This window comes from Rutidosis leptorrhynchoides, chromosome 6, assembly GCF_046630445.1.
Source record: "Rutidosis leptorrhynchoides isolate AG116_Rl617_1_P2 chromosome 6, CSIRO_AGI_Rlap_v1, whole genome shotgun sequence".
Lineage (NCBI taxonomy): Eukaryota > Viridiplantae > Streptophyta > Magnoliopsida > Asterales > Asteraceae > Rutidosis > Rutidosis leptorrhynchoides.
In genome coordinates, this window is record NC_092338.1 from 33,348,365 (window position 1) to 33,367,859 (window position 19,495).

Sequence of the window (19,495 nt, forward strand, 5' to 3'; positions counted from 1 at the left end):
TGGTTGCCGAATCATTGAATTTCATTTATGAACTTGAATGCATTAAATGAGGAGCTTTGAATGTGATTTTGGTTGTTGTAAAAGTAAATGTGATTGATGAAATGTGTTTAGTTATTTTCCTTGTCAAAATACCTTTCCGATGATATAAGATACATGTTTTGGTTGTTTGCGGGTCATAAATGGTGATTGTTTGAAGTTAGGTCCGTGCATTAAACTTGAAAACTGCCAGAATTTTCTGCACAGAAAATGGCGCGGCGCGCCATATCCCCGCGTGGCGCGCCAAAGTGGGCTGACCAACTTGTCACTTCTAAGAAAAATGTTTGCTATGCTAGGGACCTCCGATTCACATGAAACTTGTTCTAACATGCTTATATATGATTAAAAACCTCAGAAAATTTGTTCGGGACCCGACCCGAACGTGTTGACTTTTTCGTTGACTTTGACCCGACCAAAGTTTGACTTTTTGTCAAACTTAACCAAATGATTATGCAACCTTTCTAACGTGATTCTATACTTGTATCTTGCATGAAACTTGACAATGTGAGTCACATGCTATACAATCGAGTCGTAACGAGCCATAGGACTAATTGAACACTTTGACCTATCGTGTTTACCGATATTGATACAAACCTATTTGTTTAGGTCAAGACTAGCATTCGTTCTTGCATACGTTTACTTGTTGAAGTACTTTTACATACGTGCACTCAAGGTGAGATCATAGTCTCACTTTTACTCTTTTTGAACTTACATTTGGGATGAGAAAACATAAACGTTCTTTTTACTAAGTGAACACAAGTACAGGAAAACAAACATTCTACATACGAGTTTGAACAAAAATCCTCAATTCGATTATCATTAGTTACACTTGCCAGGTGTAAGCGAGAACTTATGTTATATGGCCATATGGGTTTGACAAACCCTCATTCAAACGGTTCGCTACCGTTTACGAATGGAATATATTTTCGAGAAACAGTGTATGTTCTAACACTATTGTGATGGGGTTCTATGGAAGGAATGTTAAGCATTGATAATTGGGTGCTCGTGAATATTAACTTTTGGAATGTATTACTATTATATCAATGTTACAAATCTTGTGGTTCACTTGTAGTTACTTACTTAAACCTATGATTTCACCAACGTTTTCGTTGACAGATTTCTATGTTTTTCTCAGGTCCTTGAACATTTTGTGATACATGCTTCCGCTCATTACTTTTGATACTTGCTCGGATGTCGAGTATACATGCATACGTGGAGCGTCTTTTGGCTACTTTTAAAATCGTACTTTAAACTTTGTAATGTAACTAGTCGTCGAACTACTTTGTAAACCTTGAAACATCTTTAGTTTTGAAATGAATGCGACATACTTTTGGTCAAAGGTTGTTTTAAAGACTTATGACCACGTAACGGGACCTAAGTAGACGGCGCCGTCAATGACGATTTTGTCGGGTCGCTACAATTAAAGAGTCAACCAAGAGGGAGTATATTTTAAGGTTTCTTTAGAGTGAAGGAAGATTAAATAAAGAACGGTAAAAGAAATAAGAAGAGGTGAAAAGTGAACAATAAAAGACGAATAAGGTAAGAGGTTAAATTGCAACGAATAAGATAAGAGGTTAAATTGAAGCAGCCAATCAAATGTTAGCATCTACTCTTGTAAATGGCTCTTTAGTTAATAGTTAATATTACTGTTATGATATTATGATATCATATTATTATTATAGTTTTCATAATCGTAAGTCATAAATAACCAACTTTTTTACTTGTAGAAAAAGTTCAATTGTTATTATCCTCTTACACTAAATCTCAAAGCCTGTTACTGTTCACGAGGTTAGTTTAGTCATTTATTTCACATTTTTTTTTCATTTACACTAAAAATATAACAGCTTCTTCCACTTAGAGCATTACTTGGTGGCTTGTGCAGGTGACATTTACAGAAACACATGCTTCATTCTTATACTTCATGACCAGCGTTTGTGCCATCGTCGAATGTAAATAATATGTTTTTCAATGACACCTTTTTGGGTTGAACGTTTTGTTTATTCATGCTACAGTTCTTGATCTGATTATTAGTATAGAAACTATTTTAAATTTAATGTTTTATATGGTGTTTTCAGGTGTCTTCACAGTTACAGGGATAGTATATTCATTCACCTACCATGGTCATAAGGCTCTAAGGAAGAAGATGGAAATCGGAAAATTGGGCTAAGCTATCGAGATACCATTGTAGTGTTTCAAAAGATAAAAAAGATAATCTGAAGTGTTAATCTGATCTTTGTATTGATTATTGATTAATTTTTACAAATTGAATTAGATATATGAGATTATACAGCTAAGGTTATATATACAAAGATGTGCAACGGCTCTTTCTACTTTAGGGATGGCTCCATTTAGACTTTTGGAACCCCCTTTACAAAAGTGGAAGTACAGGCTGCAGTTGACCCGTTAAATTGGCTGTTAGTGTGATCTTGTGACTTGTCTCTAATAGGAAGTGATGAAGTGTGCATCTTCTGATCCTAAGGTTAAATTACCTTAAATGGTAATTTGACCGTTGTTGACTTTTGTGCTTTATTCTAACACTCCCCCTCAAGTTGAATAGTGGGATTTCCAATGTTCAACTTGCTAAGCACTTCACTGAATAATCTTCCATTGACTGATTTGGTAAGGATGTCGGCTAGTTGGTCTTCTGATCTGATAGATGGGAGAGAGATGATTTCACCATCTAGTTTTTCTCGAATAAAATGTCGGTCTATTTCCACATGCTTGGTTCGATCGTGCTGAACTGGATTCTCTGAAATGGCAATTGCTGCTTCATTGTCGCATAAGATTTGAATTGCCTCATTTGGAGGAAAACCGATTTCTGTCAGCAACTTCTTGATCCATAGCGCTTCAACAACCCCTTTTGCTATTCCCCTAAATTCTGACTCGGCACTTGAAAGAGATACAACTTTTTGTTTCTTACTTTTCCATGCCACTAGATTTCCTCCGACAAGTGTGAAGAATCCAGATGTAGATCTTCTATCCCCTTTTTCTCCAGCCCAGCTCGCATCTGTATATATCTGAGTCTTTAGGTGTCCATGTCTCTCAAAAATAACTCCATGATCCGCTGTTTTCTTCAAATATCTGATGATTCTCATTACGGCTTCCAAATGGTGAACCTGTGGTTGATGCATGAATTGACTCACAACTCCAACTGCATGTGCTATATCAGGTCGAGTGTGAGCAAGATAGATAAGTTTCCCCACCATCCTTTGGTATTGCCCTTTATCAGCAAGGTCAGCATCATCTTTCATATACAGTTTCTGGTATGGAATCATTGGAGTATCGGCTGGTTTGCAATCAATCATACCTGTTTCTGCAAGAAAATCAAGAACATACTTCTTTTGACAGATAAATATTCCCTGTTGCGACCGTAACACCTCAATCCCCAAAAAATATTTAAGTCTTCCCAAGTCTTTCATTTCAAATTCTTTAAACAAGTTTATTTTTAAGTTAGAAATTTCCTCTTTATCATTTCCTGTTATTATCATATCATCAACATAAATGATTAAGCATGTAATTAAATTTCCTTTTCGTTTAAAAAAGAGAGTATGATCCGAGTTACTTTGTTTGAAATCATATTTTTTCATAAATAAAGTAAATCTCCCAAACCAGGCCCGTGGGGATTGTTTTAACCCATATAAAGATTTCTTAAGTCGACAAGCTTCCCTATTTTTGAAGTTTCCGGAGAATCCTGGAGGAGCTTCCATATAGACTTCTTCTTTTAATTCACCATGTAGAAAGGCATTCTTCACATCAAATTGGTGAAGTGGCCATTCTTCATTTGCAGCAACTGAGAAAAGAACCCTGATGGTATCAATCTTCGCAACTGGAGAGAAAGTCTCGGAATAATCTATTCCATATTTTTGAGTATATCCCTTGGCAACTAGCCGGGCTTTGTATCTTTCAATGGTACCATCTGGTTTGTATTTTATAGTAAACGCCCATCGATTCCCTACTGATTTCTTTCCTTGAGGAATGACACATTTTTCCCATGTGTCACTTTTCTGGAGTGCTTCCATTTCTTCTTCCATGGCCTTCTTCCATTTTTCAGATTTCATGGCTTGATCAACACTCGCTGGGATTTCTTCAGAATATAAAGCAGAGTTGAATTTTTGTGCTTCACTGGATATGTTTCCTTGTGCAATATTAGCCATAGGATACCGTGACCTTTGCGCTTCTTTTTCTGGTGAGTATCGTTTAGGTGGGACACCTCTATTGACTCTTTGAGGTAGGACATATCGTTGGGTGGTTTCATCGGAATTAGTGTCATTTTGTTCCTCGTGGGTTTGATGTTCATTGTTCGAGGAGGTTTCAGGAGGTTCGGAATCTTGTGTTGATGTTTCGAGATTTAGTGTTTCGGGATTTGGTGTTTCGGGATTTGGTGTTTCTATTTGAATATTATCGGGATTTGGATTTTGGATATTGTCGGGATTTGGACTTTCGGGATTTGGATTTGGTGTTGGAATTTGGATATTATCAGTGTTAGGTGTCCACTGTATCCAACTTAGAGTGTCATCATCCTTTTTCTCCCCCTCGCTCGTAAGTTGGGTATCATAATAATATTCGGTTTCGACAAAGTCACAGTTCATTGTGGTAAAAACATGACGCCTTTTGGGACTGTAACACCGATATCCTTTTTGGTTTATTCCATAACCAACCATGACACATTTTTCCGCACATGGATCTAGTTTGGTACGCTCATGTTTCGGAATATGAACGAAGACCGAGCATCCAAATATTCAAGGTTCAATGCTAAATGAGGTCGGAAGGGTATGGAATTGGGAAAACGTATCTCTAGGGGTTTTTGTGCCCAAAACCTTAGTAGGTAAACGGTTGATAAGATAGGTAGCGGAAGCAAGGGCTTCGGGCCAAAAATTTTTCGGAGCCTTGGATTCAATTAATAAAGCTCTTGTCATTTCTAAAAGTAGTCGATTTTTACGTTCGGCTATGCCATTTTGCTCGGGAGTATGAGCGCACGAGGTTTGATGAATAATCCCATTATTTTCGCAGAAAAGTTTCATTGATGAGTTTACAAACTCACCCCCATTATCGGACCTTAACATTTGTATGTTTTTATTAAATTGGGTTTGTACCATTTTATAAAAGTGAGAAAATTTCTCAAAAACTTCTGATTTGTGGGTGAGAAAATAAATCCAAGTCATGCGAGAATGGTCATCAATAAATAGAACAAAATATCGAAAGTTTTTCCCCCCAATGACCGGTGCAGGACCCCATACATCCGAATGGATTAAAGCAAACGGTATATCTTTCCTTGTATTACTAGGTTTAAAAGTATTTCGATGGCTTTTGGCCAAAATACAAGTCTCACAGTTTAAATTAATATTGGGTTTAAAAAGACTAGGGAATAAAGCATGTAAGTATCCGGCAGAAGGGTGACCCAACCTTCTATGCCACAACCAAGCTTCCCTCGTAGGTGTCCCATGAGCAAGCATCACGGTACCTTGTTGGGTTACTTCGTTCACATAGTACAACCCGCCCCGTTCAGTACCACGTCCAATAATCACCCCAGTCCTGATATCTTGAAGGATACAGAAAATGGGGTGTAATAAAACTGAACAATTTAATTCTTTTGTAACGTGGCTAACGGATAAAAGTTTATGAGACAGCGTTGGAATATATAAACAATTAGACAATTTCATTGTTGGAGTAATTTCAATTCTACCACCCCCTTCAACTTGTACAACTCCTCCATTGGTCGTTTGGATTTTATTAACCCGAGGATTTGATTCTGAACAAAAGTCAGATTTTTCAAAACTCATGGTGTGCGTAGCACCACAATCAAAAATCCATTCATTACTCTTTTCGTTGTTTGAAATCATATTAGCTTTTCCGGTATAACCCGAGCTCTTGATTAGATTTTTAAAAATAGTGTTTTGCGCTGGTTTACAAAAGTCTTGGGTCTCGGCTTGAATATTTTTGGTCAAATTGTTTGTATTTATAAGCCCATTCATATTATTTTTACCAAACCCACTTGTTTTCAAGCCCACTTGTTGCAAGTCCACACCATCCTTTTTCTTTTTTTTATTTATTAAAGAATTCTTTTTTTCTTTATTTAAAAACCATCCGTGACTTTTGCAAAAAAGGGTTGGTTTACTTCTTTTATTTATTAACCTCTCTCTCTTTCTTTTTACTGTACACGCATGATAACCAGATACAGCCTTTTCATCTTTGGGGCTTGTTCCATTTATGCTTTCTTCTACAATCTCATCTAGAAATTGCAGACAATAAAAACGATTCTGGTTCCTCTCATCAATCGGAAGTTTCAAATTAGGGTTTAAGGGATTTATCCCTTCCACCCTTTTTGTCGGTTTTTGCAAGGAATATGGATTTTTGACTGATGGATCGATAGGAAGTTTCAAATTAAGGTTTAAGGGATTTATCCCTTTCACCCTTTTGGTCGATCCTAGCAAAGACCAGGAATTAAAGGATAGATTTTTACCTCTTGTGGTGTCGTTGCCGCCGGTGACTTTATGATTGACGCCGGTTGCCTCTGCCATCATAGCTCCGCCACGTTGTTGTTTGTGCCACCAATTGGGGTACCCAATAAGCTTAAAACAGTTAATTACTGTGTGTTCTTGCATTCCGCAATAAACACACCTCAGAGGTTGTGGTGGTCTATGGTGGTCGGTGGTGGCAGCCCTTGATTCACTACAAGGAGGCTTTTGACATAAAGCGTCCAGGTAAGTTCTTCCATCTTGTGGGCTATTGAACTTGCTACCGTCTAAAATTGACATGGCAGCTCGGTTCAATTTTGAGCTACCGTCGATTTTAGACATGGTGGCTTTGTTAATGGTAGATGATTGAGCCATTGAAGTGTTACTATGATTCAGAATCAGTACACTCGCTCTGATACCATGTTTCAAAAGATAAAAAAGATAATCTGAAGTGTTAATCTGATCTTTGTATTGATTATTGATTAATTTTTACAAATTGAATTAGATATATGAGATTATACAGCTAAGGTTATATATACAAAGATGTGCAACGGCTCTTTCTACTTTAGGGATGGCTCCATTTAGACTTTTGGAACCCCCTTTACAAAAGTGGAAATGCAGGCTACAGTTGACCCGTTAAATTGGCTGTTAGTGTGATCTTGTGACTTGTCTCTAATAGGAAGTGATGAAGTGTGCATCTTCTGATCCTAAGGTTAAATTACCTTAAATGGTAATTTGACCGTTGTTGACTTTTGTGCTTTATTCTAACATGTAGTGCTACAACGCGTTGATCGGATGTATGTTTCGGGCAAATGCATACTAGCCTTGGTCTTTTTGTTAGCATTTCAAGTTAATATTTTTTAATTCTCCACCAACATATGTGTAACCTAGTGTTTTTTGACTAGTCGTCTGTAATGCCCTGAACTTGGGTACAAAAGTTTTGTTCAACTGGCCTTTCGATCTTAATTCAAATCAGTGAGTCGAAAAGCAACCATTGGTCCAGATATGATTACCAGATTGATATATAGTTGAGTTTGATTTCAGTTTAGTTCGTCTTTTTCGGTTTTTATTCTATTTAGTTTTCAGATTAACGGTTTTAAACCAAATACTAAACACGGCCCTTGATCTAAGGTGCCTATAATTTTTTTTACTGTGAATACTCTTTATCTATGTATATAAATTAATACAAGTCTTCATCTTGGAAAGAACTCCGGACACAAGAAACAAAACAAGAAACAAAACAAAAAAGAGCAACAAAATATCATGAAAATATTTTCAAATAGCTAGACATTTTCACATCAACCAGTTGATTTCTTGATCATCTGAATTAACTGTTGGTGATTTGTGTCACCAATATGATTTAAGTGTAATAGGATTAATTTGTTAACCAAAATAATCTTGATAAATATCGAACAAGTTTGGGAAAGTGTGGAGTGCACACTTGTTTGAACTTATCTTGATTATGACGGGGGGTTCGAGGGCAGCGCCCCCGATAGCGGGGTCCAAGGGGTGGCAACCCCTGGCGGTTTGACCCGGTTTGACCCAAATAAAAAGCCCGGATAAAACACCCGTTTTCGGCAGTTTTGGAACTGCCATTCGGCAGTTTTGGAACTGCCATTCGGCAATTATAACACCCGATTTTGGTTATTTATTTGGTACGTTTTCATAAAATTCATTCACACAAAAACACAGATTCATTGTTCAAAATTCTGAATTTTATCCGATTGAAGATTTCGATAGTACCATCGAAATACTTTGATCTGAAAGTGATTACACGACTCTCAGAAATCAGAAATCGAAACTCTAAATATACAACATTAACATCCAATACCGAATCACATTGAAGTTTTTGAACGCAAAAATTCTTAAATTATGAATCCGGAAGGCCCGGTACATAAATTGATACTCCCTAAATGCCACTCACAGAAAGACACAAACTTACAATGCCACTCACAGAAAGACACAAACTTAAATCTTTGTGTCACTCAATGCCACTCACAGAAAGACACAAACTTAAATCTTTGTGTCACTCAAGTCTTAAAACTATGCAATACTTTTTAGGGTTCCAATAATAGCTTCAAAGTTGACACTCTTTTGTTCTTCATTAGTCAACCATTGAGAAAGACACTCATCAATATGGTCAACGTTGCGCGTTATACAGGAAGCAATATCCTTGACATATTTGGTCTTGGCATATTTTAAAATTTGGTCTAGGTTTGATTCCGTAGGGTCACTCACATACTGGTCAACCATGTTTTTAATAGCACCACACCAAATTGGGCGTGCTACCTTGAGAAATTCATGAACGGCCACCACAGGAAGGCTCACGCTTCCCAGACCCGACTCGCTGGTCCCACCTTTTGCATGATAATCTGAACCTCCAAGCTTCAATAGATCATACGTATCTGCTAGGTCACTGAATGCTGTACACACCAAATTATAATAACATTAGTAAAAACACGAAAATGACCTTTTTCAATTACTTTTGAAACACAGCTCGATGTTTATGAGGTTTCAAAAAAGACATAATTGTTTAAAAACCTGCCAATTTCCCATCACTTCTATAAACCTCCAACCCATGCAAACCAGCTTCTTTTAATCTTCTGATAACAGCAACTGGATTTTTCAACGCCCACGGGTGAGCCAAAACCGCCACACCACCCGTTTCACAAATCAATTGCACCGCATCCTCTGCATCAGGCTCAATTCCACTACAACATTTAACCAACAATAAACCAAATCTTTAAAAAAGCTTGTAACCTCACAATTAATGGGAGAATCTAAAAGATACTTACGTTGAATTAGCAGGACCACCATCATAAAGGTATTTACTAAACGCTTGTTTTAGATTCTCGACATGCCCTGCTTCAACCATAGCACGTGCAACGTGCACTCTTCCTGGCGCAACACCAGCACCTGCAATTTTTTTCTACACTCTCCCATTTAAGTGGTAACTTGAGCTTATTCAATTTTGAGATCATGTTCTTTGCACGCAGATAACGCCCTTCCCTTATGTTACATAAAAACTGATCCAGTTTCTCAAAATTTGAGAGTCCGCAGCTACTATAATAGGCCAGAACATGAACTGGTTCTTCTGATCCAGACTCTGTTCTGTTCAAGAGAATATTTAACATTTAATTGACTATTTACTAATAAAATATAAACATATATATAGTTAAGGATTACACAAATATAATCTTGGGGTGAAAATAGTACTGATTTCAACACCAGGGATAATCTTGATACCGACTTTTTTAGCTGCCTCTATGGCTTGAGGGATGCCAGCCATTGTATCGTGATCTGTTAACGAGAGGACTTTTACCTGTTCTGAACAAATTGTACTAATCAATTCATAAACAAAAACAATATGAAATGCACACAAACTGTTTGATAAAACGCCTCGACGAAAAATAAGAAAAACAAAGACAAATAGAAGCTGAAACATACCCCACACTGATGTGCTCTTTCAACGAGTTTAGTAGGAGACAAAAAGCCATCACTGCAAATCGAATGCGAATGCAAATCAAACACCAATTTCTCAGCTGAAACCTTAGTGTTAACCAACTTCACCTTGAAATCATCATCAATGGCAATTGTGGAATCAACTGAAGAAGAAGATATATTATTGTCTAAATAAACCCATTCAGTAACGGATTTGTAAGCAATAGATTGTTCAATCGTCATCTTTTTCTTGATACTACCGCGTTTTTTGTTCTTCTTGTTCTTCCTTGAACTATTGCAACTGTGTGTACCCATCGTGTATATGATATAAAGAAAGATTGAGAGAACAAAAGTAAAAACAAAAGATGAAAATCTATTTGGGGGTTGGGTTGTCAATCTAAATTGGAAGGAAGATTTCCACTTTTGTATACTTTTTGTCTTGGCATATTCTGATCTCTGTACTTTTCGATTTAAGAAAAATAGTTACAGAGACAGTCCTTATTGATTCTTGATATGCATAATCAGTCCTTTAGTTAAGTTGGTTCTTGACCATGGTCTTGTTTCCACTCTAATTCAGGGTAAATGCTAATGCTAATGCTAATGTTAATTAATTAATATTCTATTTACGCGCCATTTCAATATCTTCAAATCAGCATTGACCTTTATTTTGTGGTTACGTGTGTGACGTGCAGAGAATTTGTACTTCAATTAGTTCGGAGATGTTTTGTGTTCTCAACTTTCGGGTTAAAGTCCAATAACGAAAATTACGTTTTGTTTCAAGATATGTTCATGGTGCGTTGGAAGTCAGCTTACCTCAGTTTTTTCAATGTAGTTCAATACCATATCATTTTCAATCAAATTGCTATGTAGCATTTTTAGTTGGTATCTTGTATCAAGGGCATTAAGGTTGCAAAATTCGCTATTCGGAGATTAATCGGTCGGGACTTTGGAAAGATTAATCGGCAATTCGGGGATTAATCGGATTGTACTGTATACATTTAAATATTAAGTCTTAAAAATTATATGGGTAAATATAGAAAACAAACCATAAATATATAAATAAACTTTAACATAATTGTTTAAAATTGTTCATTTTGCTCCAAAACTATAAAAATCTAAAAATCTAGTTTAAATTCGTGTTCGTGTTAAAATGTTAAACATAAATTACTTTGACCGATTTTGGTCACTAAATTCGATTAACCGTTTAATTAAACGGATTTTTGGAAATCGAAACGGATTACTCTTAGAAATGATTAATCGGAGATTAATCGGCGAGTAAACGGGTTTCTTACAACACTGAAGGGCATCATTAGATCCTTAAGGGTGACATTCAAAGAGAACTAATTAGATACTTAGCCCAAATATTAGTACAATTCCCCTGTCATTTTGTATTTCCCTCGTCTCTTCCTACAAGTACTTTGCTTCTTCAATTATTATATTATTATATTAATTATTAATTATTAATTATTAATTATTAATATTACATTTGAGCTAATTTTCTACTATTCATCAACAGTAAAAAGGTATTTCTGTCATTTACCACCCTTACTATATCCAAGAAATGGTTTGAATCAAACATTCACTCCCATACATTCTCTCTTCTAGAATCCTCTGCCACTTTCTTCTCTTCCCATTCTTACAGTATTCAAGCACCTTCCATTGTTTCCTCACCAATTTCTTTCTTCCTCCCATTCTTAACCTTCCAGATTCTTCTGTTCTTCTCGTTAATTTCTACAGCGACTTCCACAAATTCCTTACCACCGTCTCCGGCGCAACTAACGCCGTCTTTTTTCCGACTTCATCTTCGCGGGTATGTCATTATTAGGGTTTATGTTACATACTTTACTTATTTAAGAAAATTGATACACAAAAATAGGGCCAAATTTATAACCTTATGGTTTTATCGATTATTAATTGTGGTGGTTATGCTTTATATTGATATGTCTGTAGCCTTTTTCTGTGTAAGGTTTCCATTTTGATTTCTAAAGTCTATCTTAATTATTGTAGCATCTTATCATAATTGGTGTATTATTATTATGATGATGGTTGACTGATTGGATTTGGTTTTGTAAGATGACTTTTACCTTCTAATGAATGTTTGATGATTTTTTTTTTCCCCTTGGCACAGGAACTGTATGTTTCAATGGTTGAATGGGCAAAAGACTTTCCTTGCTTTCGACAAGATCCCCTTCCGACAGGAGAAAAAGGAATACGTCAATGCCAATTGCCAATGAACCTCCTGTAACTTTTTATTTGATTAGGATTAGTAGATAAATTACTCTCGATTACATGTATGATTATTTGATTTTTTTTTTGTTCAAAGTACATCAAACTATAGTTTTATTTTTCAGTTTTCATGTGGTTTGGTTTGCGATTGTTGTTGTTTCCGTTATTTCACTTTGGTGTTTGATTAATGTAGTTGATGTTTTGGTAGATAACTGTATTTTGACATTGTCCTTAGCGTCACAGTAGTTGTCATATGTTTGCTAATCTATTTTTTGGTTGTTCATGTAGGTTATTTGAGGTTTAACACCAATTACTTACACTTACCCTTCTACCTCTCCTGAACTTGAATTGCCACAACTTGATGGAAAGACTCACAAGGTTTGTTAACAACGTCATAATATTTGTTGAGAATTATGATAACTTGAAATTAGGAAATTACACAACATTCGGTTTTACGGATTTGGGAAAACCTACATTTTTCTACAGTGTGGGCACATATTGGGATCATTGATAAGTTAAAGATTATATTTTGATACAGCAAAGTAGTGAAAGATTAAATTTTGATGGATTAAGGGATTGTAAAAAGTACTCCGTATTATTTTGTTACTAACTATTTGGAGATTTTTTTTTATTTAATTAATTCATTATGTTATGAAACTATAGATAATACAAATATATTTATTTGTGGGAGTCATAGCAAAATTTAAGCCAAACATAGAATCTTCAACGACTCGGTTTTACCCTAAAGAGTCAAATTATATACCCCCTATAGGGATAAGAATATGTTTATATTCGTACAACTATAAATACGATAAAAAGTAAGTCATTTTTTATGATATTCCATGAATAATGTCATGCTATAGTGAAAAGTCATGTATAATGTGATGTTTTTTTCTTATGTTGGTTGTGAGTCAGTTTGTGCAACTCAATGTTCTTTAGTGGGAACATTGTTAGGTTATGATATTGACTTTCAGTTATGAACACAAAGTGTAAAATTCAGGTTATAACATGAAGGTGATTCTGATTTCTAAATGACACCATGGAAGTGTTGTGGGATTTAAGTAGCTCACTTATGTTACTTGGTTATTTTGTATGTTTAGGGTAAGGCTTAAGAGTACAATTATCTTTAACTTTAACTCTGATTTTGCAAGAAGTCTTACTCAAACTCATGCAGGTACCTGGGTGATGTTAAGAGTCTTCACTGTTATTGGATGATTTCCTTCAGGTTTGGTTCCCTCCCAATTATCTTTTCAAGTGACATGCTTAATTTAATTTAATTTTAATAAACCATTAAAAGATGTTATTTATTTTTTCTTTATTTGTTTCGTCCTCATGATCATTCTCGATTGGAGATGGAGGTTGAAATCCCCACTTACACCACAGGACACGGGTACTAACAGCAGACTTTCTTTGGATTTCGTCCACTTGGTATGGATTTTAATAAAGATCTTGCCTTAGGATAGTTAATTACAGGTAATGCGCTTGGTTATGTCAAATGAACAGCAAATTCTGATGATTATAAGTAGTTTGATTTGTATTTAAAAGACTGAAATGCCATTTAACCATTAAAATAGTCTGATCAACAGTGGAAATCGATTCACTCAAATGGTAATATTTGTAAAACAACTAATCTTATATCTTTCTCAAAAACATATACTGATTGAAGGTTATAGATGGAGCAGCAAAAGCGACGTTAACCTTCCGGTGCAAAAAGAGTGATAAGTTTATTGGAATCAACTGTTAAAAAATGGTCCTCAATTTGGGTTTCGACTAAAAAACTCAACTGCACACAAAATCTCTTGAAGGACAACACGTCTTTCAGGTCCACTACGTCTCGATTCATACTGTTACCATAGATCCGTGGCAAAGCATGGCCCCCGTTTGTCAAGTAACCTATGCTTTTGTCGATTTTTTTGCAGTTGATGAAAGGCCACTTGCAAACGATCAATTCAATTTCACGCACATCGTAATTGAATTTATACGTTTGACATTTATACTAGCCCATGTGTTAGCAATTATGTACCAAACAACAATGCAATATATGTACGACACTTTTACCAACTGCATTTTGAAGGTGGTCGCTGCAATGCGCGGCTGGCCACCTGCTTGTTATATTATGCTATACTATATCTAAAAGGTATAGTCCAAATGAATAGTGGACTTACAAAGCTTCACAAACTTACACAAAACTTTTTATTTTTTATAATTTAACCTCACCCTTTATAACAGTTACCTTCATAGTTTTTATAAACTTACCACAAACTTTTCACATTTTTTAATTTAACCATCAAACTTCGCATTCATTATAAATCGCCACACAATTTTCACTATCTAATAGCTACTCACTATTATTAATAATAATATTATTATTATTATCAAATTAATAACATAGTTTTTCACTTTATTATTGTTTGACTTTTTTCTCTCATTACAAATTAGGAATAGTGGACTTAAGAAGCTTCACAAACTGACACCAAATCTTCTTATTTTTTATAATTTAACCCCACCTTTTATAATAGTTATCTTCATAGTTTTTATAAACTTACCACAAACTTTTTATATTTTATAATTTATGTTGAAATAAAAAAAGGTGGCACATAAAGTTATGATGGAGTAGATGAATTGTGGAGTTGATAAACTAAATCAACACAATTGATGTCAAAATATTGTGAAGACTTATGGTTCATTAACTACACATAATTTCATTCTCTTCTAGTATAAATAGAGAGCAATGGAAGCACATTCAAATCATCCCAAAAACATTCAACCTTCTTTCTCGTATCTTCTTGTGTTCTAATAGTATAATAGAGAGTTTGTGAGATTAATCTCCTAATTACAAGAGATATAAAGATTAGTGATTATCCTTGTAATTAGAGAGAAGTGTAATTCCTATTATTCATATTAGTGAAACGTTTCTTTCCTTGTCCGTGGTTTTTACCCTATTGAGGTTTTTCACGTTAAATCTTGGTGTTCCTTTATTGTCATTATTTCAAGTATTACTAGCGGTTTGTTATAATTCGGTGTCACTTTTCTCAACAAGTGGTATCAGAGCTAAGGTCTAATATCTAGTGTGTGTTAATCTACTTATCGTATGCTATGTGATTGCCACGGGAGTGGATCGTCCACATCAGAAAATAAGTAAGATTATTTTCACTTGGTAAAAGTCCTTGGGTGTTTTTTCAAGAAACATAGTATTGTCGAAAAGAAGATTGTAATTATAACAATGTCTACGAAATTTGAAATTGAAAAGTTCAACGGGAGTAACTTCTCGTTATGGGAACTAAAGATGAAAGCTATCCTGATAAAGGATAAGTGTTTGGCGGCCATCAGTGGACGTTCCGCCGAAGTCACTGATGAAAAATGGGAAGAGATGGACGGCCAGGCTATCGCAAATCTTCATCTGGCACTAGCAGATGGCGTTTTGTCTAGCATAGAAGAAAAAAAGACGGCGAAAGAGATTTGGGATCACCTCGTAAAATTGTACGAGACCAAATCACTCCACAACAAGATATTCCTTAAGAGGAAACTTTATGCGCTACGCATGAATGAATCTACTTCAGTTAATGAGCACATTAATTCTTTAAATACTCTATTTTCTCAACTCGCTTCATTAAGTTGCAATATAGAGCCAAAAGAACGTGCTGAACTTTTACTTCAGAGTCTACCTGACTCGTATGATCAACTCATTATTAACTTAACCAATAATGTTCTCTTGAAGTATCTAGTCTATGGTGAAGTTGATGCTGCTATTCTAGAAGAAGAAAATCGGCGCAATAACAAAGAGGACAAACAGGCCGGTTCACAACAAATGGGGGCTTTGGTGGTGTCAGGAGGGAGATCAACGGAACGTGGTCCAAGTGGGAGTCACAATCATGGTAAACCGAAGTCTAAAAAAAAGAAGATTGTGGCAAGAAAGGTCATCTGAAGAAGGATTGTCGGAGTTTAAATAACTCTAATCCTCAAGGAAATACTGCAAGCATTTTAGAAGATGAGACTGCTTTGGTTAGTGAAGCAGTAATAGCAAATGAAGGCAGAAAGACATTTGTTGATGTCTGGTTATTTGACTCAGGAGCTACTTTTCACATGACTCCTAGAAGAGAATGGTTCAAACAATATGAACGTATCTCGGGAGGATCTGTATACAGTTGCAGTGATCACCAACTAAAGATCATTGAAATTGGAGATATCATTCTGAAGATGCATGATGGTACAGTTCGTACTATTCAAGGTGTACGACACGTGGAGGGTTTGAAGAAGAACTTATTGTCTTTAGGACAATTGGATGATCTTGGTTGTAAGATAGTGATACATGAGAAGATTATGATAATCAAGAAAGGTTCGGTTGTACTTATGAAAGGAGAAAATGTGGGTGCTAATTTATACATTCTGAAAGGCGAGACGGTACAGGAATCGGAAGCATCTGTTGCTTTGAATAGTTCAAGTGATAAAGTTGCTATGACATGGCATCAAAAGCTTGGACACATGTTTGAGCAAGGTATGAAGATTCTTGTTGAAAGAAATCTTATTCCTGGTCTTACAAAGGTATCGCTACCTTTCTGTGAGCATTGTGTAATCAGCAAGCAGCATTGCCTGAAGTTTAACACATCAAATTCTAGAAGTAAATTGATTCTAGAATTGGTTCACTCTGATGTGTGGCAAGCACCAGTTCAATCCCTAGGAGGAGCAAAGTATTTTGTATCATTTATTGATGATTACACTAGGAGATGTTGGGTGTACCCAATCAAGAGGAAGGTAGATGTGTTTGAAGTTTTCAAAGTTTACAAAGCGCTGGTTGAACTTGAATCTGGTAAAAAGATCAAGTGTTTAAGGACTGATAATGGAGGAGAATACATTGGTGATGAATTTGATAAGTTCTGCAAACAAGAGGGTATCAAAAGGCAGTTCACGACGGCATACACCCCTCAACAAAACGGAGTGGCAGAGCGGATGAACAGAACTTTGTTAGATAGAACAAGGGCGATGTTGGCAACTGCAAGCTTGGGGAAATCATTCTGGGCAGAAGCAGTAAGTACTGCCTGTTATGTGATAAATCGGTCACCATCAACTGCAATTGAGTTGAAATCACCAATGGAGATGTGGACTGAAAAACCAGTTGATTATTCTGACTTTCATGTATTTGGAAGTCCTGTGTACGCAATGTACAATTCTCAAGAAACGACAAAGTTGGATCCAAAGTCCAGAAAGTGTTTGTTCTTGGAGTATGCTGATGGAGTTAAGGGGTATCGTTTGTGGGACCCCACTGCCCACAAAGTAGTCATCAGCAGAGATGTTGTCTTTATAGAAGACAAAGATCTTGAAGATGTTAGCACTTCAAAAGAAACTATACCGATACAGGTGGGTAATGAATTTCATAAAGATTCTTCTGAAGCAGTACCAGAGCACGATGAAAATCAAGTAGTCGTTAATGAAGCTCCATCGACTCGTATTTCTAATCGGGAAAGAAAACGTCCAGGGTGGCACTCGGATTATATTATGGAAAACAATGTTGCATATTGTCTTCTAACAGAGGAAGGAGAGCCAACAACTCTTCATGAGGCACTGAATCATTCAGATGCATCTCAGTGGAAGACGGCTATGCAGGAAGAAATTGAAGCTCTTCATAAAAATAAAATATGGGAACTTGTGCCATTGCCGAAAGGTAGAAAATCTATTGTAAATAAATGGGTGTATAAGATCAAGCGAAATGGCGATGATCAAGTGGAGCGGTATCGTGCAAGACTGGTGGTTAAAGGATATGCTCAGAAAGAAGGTACAGACTTTAGTGAAATATTTTCTCCTGTGGTTCGACTTACAACAATTCGAGTAGTTCTAGCGATGTGTGCTACATTTGATTTGCATCTAGAGCAGCTAGATGTGAAAACTGCATTTCTTCATGGAAATCTTGAAGAAGAAATTTATATGCTTCAACCAGAAGGTTTTGAACTACAAGAAAAAAAGAATTTGGTTTGCAGGTTAAAGAAATCTCTGTATGGTCTCAACCAGGCGCCGAGATGCTGGTACAAGTGATTTGATTCTTTCATAATGAGCCTTGAATATAACAGACTTTATGCAGACCCTTGTGCATATTTCAAGAGGTTTGGGGACAATGATTTTGTCATTTTGCTGTTATATGTAGACGACATGTTGGTTGCAGGCCCCAACAAAGATCGTATTAATAAGCTGAAGGCTCAATTGACTAGGGAGTTTGAAATGAAAGACTTGGGTGCCGCAAACAAGATTCTAGGGATGCAAATTCACCGAGACAGAGATAATAGGAAGATTTGGCTTTCTCAAAAGAATTATTTGAGAAAAATCTTGGAGCGTTTCAATATGCAAGATAGTAAGCCAATCTCAACCCCACTTCCTACTAATCTCAAGTTATCCTCCGTTATGTGTCCTAGTAGTAACTACGAGAGGAAGGAGATGTCTCGCACATCGTATGCATCAGCAGTAGGACGTTTAATATTCGCAATGATATGTACAAGACCGGACATTGCACATGCAATGGGAGTAGCTAGTCGGTACATGGCGAATCCTGGTAAAGAGCATTGGAATGCGGTAAAGAGAATTCTAAGATACATTAAGGGTACCTCGGATGTTGCATTATGTTATGGGAACCAGAATTTATTGTCAAAGGGTATGTTGATTCTGGTTATGCGGGTGATATCGATAAAAGTAAATCTACCACCGCATATGTTTTCACACTTTGTGGTGGAACGGTAAGTTGGGTTTCAAAACTGCAGTCAGTTGTAGCCACGTCAACAACAGAGGCAGAATATGTAGCAGCTACTCAAGATACTAAAGAGGCAGTATGGTTGAAGATGTTGTTGGAGGAACTCGGACACAAACAAAATAATATCACTCTATTTTGTGACAACCAGAGTGCCTTGCATCTTGCAAGGAATCCAGCATTTCATTCAAAGACAAAGCATATACGAGTTCAGTATCACTTCGTTCGTGAGAAAGTGGAAGAAGGAACCGTTGATGTGCAGAAAATTCATACCGACAACAATGTGGCTGATTTTCTTACAAAGTCAATCAACAGTGACAAGTTTATTTGGTGTCGTTCCTCATGCGGCCTAGCAGAAACGTAAGCAACATCATTGGCAAAGAAGGATCATCGTGTGAAGATTGATTGTGCTTAAATCAAATCTTCAAGTGGGAGATTGTTGAAATAAAAAAAGGTGACACATAAAGTTGTGATGGAGTAGATGAATTGTGGAGTTGATAAACTAAATCAACACAATGAAGACTTATGGTTCACTAACTACACATAATCTCATTCTCTTCTAGTATAAATAGAGAGCAATGGAAGCACATTCAAATCATCCCAAAAA

At 36.2% G+C, this 19,495-nt stretch overlaps 1 protein-coding gene and 1 long non-coding RNA gene across 2 annotated transcripts; one reads left to right on the forward strand and one right to left on the reverse strand.

The window, feature by feature from the left end:
• Positions 1 to 8,293: 8,293 nt before the first annotated feature.
• On the reverse strand, positions 8,294 to 10,505 carry LOC139852905 (uncharacterized). Its single transcript, XM_071842247.1, is given in 6 exon segments — positions 8,294 to 8,914; positions 9,033 to 9,202; positions 9,287 to 9,420; positions 9,422 to 9,599; positions 9,689 to 9,813; positions 9,939 to 10,505. Coding segments are annotated over 6 exon segments (1,296 nt in total). The 5' UTR covers positions 10,248 to 10,505; the 3' UTR covers positions 8,294 to 8,534.
• A 1,018-nt stretch (positions 10,506 to 11,523) lies between these two features.
• Positions 11,524 to 12,511, forward strand: LOC139851759 (uncharacterized). Its single transcript, XR_011760711.1, has 3 exons — positions 11,524 to 11,742; positions 12,061 to 12,173; positions 12,447 to 12,511. It is a non-coding gene; the product is annotated as an uncharacterized lncRNA (long non-coding RNA).
• The last annotated feature ends 6,984 nt before the right edge of the window (positions 12,512 to 19,495 follow it).